The sequence below is a fragment of the Homalodisca vitripennis genome, chromosome 5, assembly GCF_021130785.1.
Source record: "Homalodisca vitripennis isolate AUS2020 chromosome 5, UT_GWSS_2.1, whole genome shotgun sequence".
NCBI classification, from domain to species: domain Eukaryota; kingdom Metazoa; phylum Arthropoda; class Insecta; order Hemiptera; family Cicadellidae; genus Homalodisca; species Homalodisca vitripennis.
The window spans coordinates 52,650,289-52,659,219 of NC_060211.1; the positions used below are offsets into that span (position 1 = coordinate 52,650,289).

Below are 8,931 nucleotides of genomic sequence, written 5' to 3' on the forward strand. Positions count from 1 at the left end.
AACTGTTAGCTCGACCTTCCTTTGGAAATAAGGTAACAATTCCCTATTCTCTCCTGACAAAAAATTTGGCCATCCGTACATCACATAGTTATGTATTTGTTTTATAATAGGATCATTTTGGGTTTCAGCTTTTACATCTTCAAAAGTTAATGGTACTGAACTTTCAGCGATACAGTGTAAATAGGTACCTTTCCACCTTGGTTCATTGTTATTATTTACAACGTGTTTAGTGCTTAATGGTAAGCGTGATAATGCGTCTGCGTTACCATGCTTTTCTGACCTTACATACTGTACATCAAAATTGTATCCACTTAAAAATAATGCGTATCTTTGTAATCGGCTTGCTGCGAAAACAGGTAAACCCTTTTTCGGTCCAAATATGCTAATTAAAGGTTTGTGATCAGTACACAATGTGAATTTTCGGCCATACAAATATTGATGAAATTTCCTTACTCCATATACTACTGCTAAAGCTTCCTTATCTATTTGTGAATATTGACATTCTGCTGGTGATAAAGTACGAGAGTGGTATGCAATAGGTTTCTCAACGCCTTCAGGGGTTATGATACTAAGTACGCAGCCCAGCCCTGTCGAGCTTGCGTCTACTGCTAGTTTTACAGGCAACTTTGAATCATAATGCGCCAAAACTGGTGCTTTAGTCAAAACATCCTTGACACGGCTAAATGATTTGAGACATTTTTCATCAAAATCAAATGGCACGTCCTTTTTTAACAAGTTGTACAACGGACTCAAGATTGTTGACAAATTTTTGATAAACTTTCCATAATAATTTACCAAGCCAATAAAAGCTTTGACTTGAGTGACAGATTTAGGTACAGGTGCTTGATTTATAGCTTTAATTTTAGATTCAGAGGTATGCAGTCCATCTTTATCGATACTAAAACCAAGATACTCGATTTTGTCTACAAAGAACGTACATTTATCTTTCTTTACGGTAAATCCTTTTTCACTCAGGCGTTTACAAACCTCTTGCAACCTACTTACATGAGTTTCGTTATTAGGTGCGGTGATAAGAATATCATCCATGAACACTGATATGCCTTCTAAATTATGCAAAGATTGTTCAATAACTCTTTGAAATATGCCTGGGGCTGATGAGATTCCATAAGGCATTCTACTATATGAGAAAAGACCCTTATGCGTGCTAATTGTACATAATTTTTGTGACTCACTGTCTAACTTTAATTGCATATAGGCTTGACTAAGATCTATTTTAGAGAAACGTTCTCCATGCTGTAAATTTGCAAATAAATCTTCTATTCTAGGTATAGGGTACTTGTCTACTTCTAGATACTGATTTAGAGTAACTTTAAAAGTCTCCACATAGCCTAATTTCACCGTTCTTTTTTAATACTGGTACAATGGGCGTTCCCCATTCCGAGCTGCTTACTGGAATTAACACTTGTTCGTCAACTAAGCGTTGTAGTTCTTTTTCTACCTTACTTTTCAATGAGAATGGTATCGGTCTTGGCTTAAAATACCTAGGTCTAGCATTTTCTTTTAGATTTAGTTTTACTGGTTCGCCTGTATACTGACCTAGTTTCTCAGTGAACACTTCTGGAAATTGATTAGTTAGCTCGGACGTCATTGTCTCGAAATTAGCCTTGTTATCTATAGGTCTGTTTATAACACACAAGTTATTTTTAAACGAAATGTCAACTCCCAGTACTTTAAGCCAATCACGACCCATTAAAGGATGTGAACCTCCTCTAATCACATACAAATCTAAGCATTTATGTATTTTCTCATAGCAAACATCAACATTAACTTTGCCCACAGGTATAATAGGTTCATTAGTGTACGAACTCAAAGTTAGGTCGTTTTCTAACAATTTACAAGAACTAAAATTATTTTCATAAAAATCCTCACTACACACTGTGACACTAGCTCCAGTATCAACTTCAAATATGGTTTCTCGACCTTGCACTAGGACTTTAATCTTAATTGGGTCAACTCTAATTCTTTTACGGTGAGTTTCATTTACTTTAAATAAATTCTGTATGTCCTCGACATAACTCTCAAGATTTTCATCACTCTGAACATAATTCTTAGAATTATTTGAATCTGACAGTTCTGAACTATCATTTACAAAATTATGTATCTTATAATCTTTGTTTTTCTTGTTTTGAAAATTAGACTGATAAGATATACCTTTCTTAACTTTCGAAAGCTGATTGTCTGGTAACTTACTAATTTCAGTAGATCGACATACCTTAGATATGTGATTTCTTTTACCACATTTGTGACACACAACACCAAACAATTTGCACTGCTTCCTATAGTGACCACACTGCCCACAGCAGGTACACTGCACCTTGACTTCGTGCCTTGCGTTGTAGCTCGCGCTGCCACCGCTGCCGCCGACTCTCACATGTGGGTGGTGATGCGCTGCCATCCGCTGGACCCGGCTGCCGCCGTTCACTGTCAATGCCGCCGCATTCTTCTCCGCCGCTTCCACTGAGCAGACGATTTTCACAGCCTGGTCGAAGGTTAGGGTGGTCTCTCCCAACAGCCTCTGCTTGGTCGACTCACTCCTGATGCCGCTCACCAGTCTGTCTCTGAGATAGTCGTTGAGGGATGCGCCAAACTCGCAGTATGCAGACAACTTCTTGAGGCTGGCGATGTACTCTGCGACTGATTCTCCTTCCTGCTGATTCCTTTTGCTGAACTTGTACCTTTCAGCTATGAATGATGGCTTCGGGTACAAATGGTCCTGAATTAACTTCACTAATTCATCAAACTTTTTCACTGAAGGTTTTTTCCGGCGTACATAAATCTCGTAACAAACTGTACGTTTTCACACCCACGACTGTTAGTAACGTACTAACCTTTTTGTCGTCACTAATACTGTTACAGTCAACGAATAATTCAAATCGTTCAACATACGAATTCCAAGTTTCTGCACTGTTGTCGAAGTCACCGATTCCGCCAATAATTCCCGCCATTTATACTGTTTCACTAAATAAAGACGAAATGTTCTAATTTACGACCTTGTCTTCCAACATCAAAATGTACCGATTTTGAGTCCACGTGACGCCAAACTACAGACACACTTCCTCCCACTATAATTTTCGGAGAAATTATTTACGCACAATCGAACAGGTTGCATTGCACTCGCGGGATCGCATTAATACCTCGTCGCCAATTGTTGTGTACGGGTTACGGGGAATCGGAATAAAAGACTGAATTAGTTTACATCATCGACTGTGCTCGGTTAAGGTTGGAGGGTAACAGAGAGAGAGACAAGGGCAGGACACTGGAAGTGGTAGGTGGTGTGATCTGGTGGCGTGATGAGAACAGCCAATGGCATTTATTCAAACTAATCACCCCATATGACGTCACAGCATCATAGATCATACAGTTGGTCTTTGGCTGTGGCTTTAACTTGCCAGTAACAATTTATAATATGTATAATAATTATTATTATAATTATTATTGTAATTCAATACATTACAGAAACTTATATTCCTGACCCAAGAATAATTGCATTGCGCATAGAAGATGTTACTAAAATCATGGCAACTGCTCAGTAGTATTGCCAAGATGCTGTACTGTTTCGGTCTTGCTGGACATTTCTTCAGTCAGATGTGGATTGTGGACACCAGATTCCAGGAGTCAAGTGTGACAGTGTCAGATGCTGTATTAAGTGGAATGTGAAATGGTGTTAAACTCAACTTTCATTCTTTCATTTAGTTGAATTTGAGTTTGTTTATAATTTTTTATTTTTTTTTTAAAGTTCTGAATAATCTTTTTGGAAAACTGCAAAATTTTGGAATTTTTGTAAATAAACTCAGTATAATGTAGAATCATTTCTCTTAAGTTATTTTGTTTGTGCCAGTCACTACTGCTCTTAAAAACATGTAAAAATATTCTTTGCCTTATGGGCAAAGCTCATTTTAAAGGATTTCACCAGAATAATAAAGCCCATGATTCTTAAAGGCTTATTTATTTTTATTGTGCTGATCTTACCTATGACAAATAATTCCAGATAGTTTTTAACTCTAAATTATTGTTGTGACCAATACCTACCCCCAAGTAAAAAAAAACCCAAAAAATATTCCCGTAAGGATTCAATTCTTGAATTGAATTATCTTTAAGACCTTGAAGGTGCTTCATTGATTGTTTAAAAGTTAGTTCTGTGTTTAGAGAACCATGCTTTGACCCACAAATGTTTTTTCTTTTTTGTAGCTAAACCAAAATATATTAAGTTGTATATCAACATTTTCATGAAAATTACATTAAATAATAATAATATTAAAAAGAAAATTTGTAATATTTGAGCTCCTAGTTGGAGGCATTAATCTTCTTTATACTTTTGTCGTATTAATTCCATTGCACTTACTTTTGGGCAGATATTGTATACAAAGTCAATCATCCTCATGGAAAAATAATTATTTGTTAATCTCCATTATCGCGAATACCACAAAAAAATATTTATATCTTATTGTATTATGATATCATGTAATGACTAACCAAAATCGTTTAATATCGTCATTTGTTAAAAATTTATTTTTAATATTTCACGCTTTCAACAAGCTTGTTTTGTTAAATGACTTGTCTGTTTTCATTTAAGAGTATAGTTTTATTTGGTTTTGTCTCAATAGCTTTTTTGTGAACATTTTATTGTTTGTTTTATAATACTAATCACCACATTTGACCATAATCATATTGTATTTTATGTTTTAGGTCGATTGCAACACAATAGACCAGCTCCCTAACGTTGTATTCCATATAAACGGAGTTCAATTCAATCTAACTGGCAGAGATTATGTTCTGGAGGTGGGTTTCTCATAAATATTATTAATGTATATTTAATTAATTCTGGTACCAATTAGTTTGTATGAATTGTATTGAATTATGGTAGGTGTAGCTCTCTAACATTCACTCTCCTTTTAATATTACTACATGCATTTCATGTGTGATGATGCTATTATGTTATAAAAGAGAAAAACTCATCCTAAATAACCTATCTCATATTTTCTTATATTCTCTTAATTTTGAGAACTACTACTTTAGACAATTAGATTAAATATTATTCTCACTCTTGGAATTAATATTTTATAAAGCATGTATGATGTTATTTTATTTTACAAATATCACATTAGCTGGAACCAACATTAAAATAACATACCAAGACTAATAAATAATCTTAGTGTTCTCACAGACAGATTTACTCACAGGCGGGGGGCAATAATACAATAAATACGCACTCAAAATTTTGATACAAAATTTTGCAATAACACTTGGAAGTTAAATATCCATTACTGGCATAAGTGTATGAATGTGTGCGTGTGTGTGTGTGTGTGTGTGTGTGTGTGTGCGCGCGCTTTCTTGTGAAATATTAAAAAACTAGTGCTAAATAAAATAAATCAAAATTAGCTGTTTGATGTTAACATGTGCTTTCAAAACTGTAATATCTATGACCTTCAATTATAATCACTCCCCTAAATATCACAAATTAAATCTGTACTAAGTTATACAATATATATGGGCACGAAAAAATAAAATTGATAATGATTTTTAAACTTTCAGATGCGCAGGTTTGTTGTTTTCAAAGTTTGCATTAGTGGATTCATGGAAGTGGATCTTGGTGCACCAATCTGGATCCTAGGAGACGTTTTCTTACGCCGGGTCTACACTCAGTTCAACAATGGGCGTGGACGACTTGGATTTGCATTAGCAGTTTAGCTTAAATAACAAATTTGTATAGATAATTTTTAAACTTTAATAACTCTGATTGTAATTGTAAGACTGATCATGACCAATATACAATAAAAATAGATTATCAAGATTTTAAGTGTTTTTCTTCTTATGTGTTATACAGATAATGAATGTGAAGAAACTTTTGGAAAGTATTAGCATTAAAAATCCTGATAGGTGGATTTAGTGCTGTTCTCTCTCTAGTTTCCTAAAAAGCACTACTTAAAATTGAGAGAAAGGAACTCCATTCATCTTCTTCAAGTAACTCCTTAACATGTACAATTGTAGTTTCTCCACCCACCTTCTATATTGTACACTCCACAAAACACAAACATCTATTGCTTCTACAAAACTTTAGGTGTTATTAATGTCACTTTTAAATTCATAACAACTATTTCCTGTGTTTCCTGTCCTACATTGGAAAATATCGTTTTTCATCAAATACTAAAACATATTTACCCATAGATAAAGAAATTGGTAAAATATATGAACCAATCTAAAAAGTTGAATTAAAATTAAAATAATAGAGTGTAAATGTTAATGCAGATTTGGTTGCAAAGTTGAATTTAGAATAATTATTGTGATAGCTTGGGTGAATAAAGTATTTAAAATAGTTAAAATATCAATAAGTTAAATATTGATGTTTTTGAAAACCAGAACTTGATTTTAGTACCTATGCTACAACTTAATAAGTATCAATATACAGGGCATTAGACAGCTCTCGAAGGGCCTGAACAAGCAATTGGTTGGGCCCCATGTATGATTCGGGAGGAAAGGAAAACATTTTAACAGGTGATTGTAGACCTAAAAACAAGACAAAAACTTCATATAAACTAATGTCTGGAAATGCTTCATAATGAGATAAGGCTAGTAAAAGATTTTGCTCAGATTTCCACTCCAAGGAACCTGGACTGAAATCATTAAATCAGTAATTATTTGATCATTTCATATGAATTTCAACCTCAAAAATTAAATAAACTAGGTCCCAAAACTTTAAGTCAATTAGTTTTTAAATTAACTATCTTTAAAAACAAATATTCATTGTCAAAAAAAACACGTTTTTATGTTTGAGGCATTAACTTCATTAAATGGCTAATAAATACATAAAATCCATGACACAACATTGTAGAGAATTTAATCCTGAGAAAATAGATGTAAATAAAGTCAATAGCAAACAAGTTCTAAATTAATCAATTCAAATTTAATTGAAAGAAAACAAACACTGAATCAAATGCATTTTGGACAATCTGAATGCAATAACAACAGCTGTTACTGTAATATGCTTGTTATTGTTGCTATTCAGACTAATTTTATAAAATCCTTGTTAGCTTTGTGGTTCAACCCAACCTTCAGTAGTTCTAGGTTATCAATAAATTATCATTCTAAATTTAAGCCTTTGATAGCTTTTTTATTAACTGTCTTTAGTAATTGTTGCTGTAATTCCCAAGAGAGTTCCCTTCTGGTTGTATAGTCCTACCGATGGAACCTGTACTGAGTACAACAAAAACCAATGTGTGACAAATCTGGGCATCCCAGTGGATGTCCAGGAATGTCACATCACTAACCTCAAATTTTGAGATATTGGGGTGAAAAGGTTTGGTCTATAGGTCTAGTTCACTAGATTTATTTTATACACCATTTATTTATTCTTTGTCTTTACAAAAATTGTATTCTGATGTAAAATTTTAAAACCTAGCCAGTATATTTTATTATTTAGTTCAGTCTCTTTTCTAAACCTAATCTATATTTATACGAGGGCTGTTCAGAAAGTAACCTCCGGTCGATTGAAAAAAATACACCAAGTTAAGTAAAAATATTTTAATATATACATCTTACAACTACATCTTTGCACTATTTTTCGACATAGTCTCCATCACGATTGAGGCACTTATCGTATCTCTTCACAAGCTTTGAAATTCCTTCTGCATAAAAATCACCCGCCTGTGCCTTGAGCCAGCCTGTGACCGCATCTTTGAGCTCTTCGTCGTCATCAAACCGCTGGGACCCGAGCCATTTCTTCATATGCATGAAGAGGTGATAGTCGCTTGGCGCCAGATCTGGGCTGTAAGGTGGATGGTTGAAAACGTCCCACTTGAAGGACTTAAGAAGGGCTGTTGTTCTGCAAGCAGAGTGAGGACGGGCGTTATCGTGCAAAAAAACGATACCGGAAGTCAGCATACCACGGCGTTTGTTCTGTATAGCCCGTCGTAATGTTTTTAGTGTTTCACAGTACACGTCTTGATTAATGGTCGTCCCACGTTCCATGAATTCAACCAACAACACCCCTTTGGCATCCCAAAACACCGTTGCCATCAGTTTTCTGGCAGAAAAATCTTGCCGGGCTTTTTTTGGTTTGGTAGGCGAATCTGAATGTGCCCACATCTTTGATTGTTCTTTTGTCTCAGGGTTTACGTACTTAATCCAGGTTTCGTCACCGGTCACGATTCTGTTTAACAATGGTTCTCCTTCGTCCGCATAACGTGACAGAAAGTCTAATGCAGAGGCCATTCTTTGAGTTTTGTGGTGGTCGGTAAGAATTTTGGGCACCCATCGTGCACATAACTTACGGTAACCCAATCTTGCTGTCACTATCTCGTACAAAAGAGTCTTAGAAATCTGTGGAAAATCAGTAGACAACTCCGCCATTGTGAAACGTCGATTTTCACGAACTTTTGCATCAACTGTCTGAACGAGTTCGTCAGTCACCAAGGATGGTCTACCACTCCTCTCTTCATCATGAACGTTTTCTCGTCCACTTTTAAATAAACGTACCCATTCACGGACAACTCCTTCACTCATAACTTGTGGTCCGTACACGGCACAAAGCTCACGATGAATAGCTGCTGCAGAGTATCCTTTGGCTGTAAAAAACCGTATAACAGCACGCACTTCACATTTGGCGGTATTTTCTATTGCAGCACACATTTCAAACTGCCACAAAAACTAAACTAGCGCAGGTACGATGTTCACTCGACTACAGCTTGATGCCGACTGACCTGCTTAGTGCGTGAATGCACAGATGGCGCGCTACTCCCCTCCACTACCCGCACTGTGACCAACCGGAGGTTACTTTCTGAACAGCCCTCGTATTTTAGCATATATTTATTGACAAGACACCTGTTCTCTCTGAATGTATTTTAATTTGCAATAAGATGACACAGTACTATGTCCTCATGGGATCTCAAAAGGAAGCTGCACCTACCTGCACCC

At 35.6% G+C, this 8,931-nt stretch overlaps 1 protein-coding gene across 2 annotated transcripts in view; it reads left to right on the forward strand.

Moving 5' to 3' along the window:
* Positions 1 to 5,812, forward strand: part of LOC124362192 (aspartic proteinase A3-like) — a 33,515-nt gene extending 27,703 nt beyond the window's left edge. For both annotated transcript variants that reach the window (XM_046816481.1, XM_046816480.1), the window contains exons 8-9: positions 4,708 to 4,800; positions 5,554 to 5,812. In XM_046816481.1, coding sequence (XP_046672437.1) covers positions 4,708 to 4,800; positions 5,554 to 5,709 — 249 coding nt within the window. In that variant the 3' untranslated portion in view covers positions 5,710 to 5,812. The remainder of the gene's footprint in view (positions 1 to 4,707; positions 4,801 to 5,553) is intronic.
* Positions 5,813 to 8,931: the final 3,119 nt, after the last annotated feature.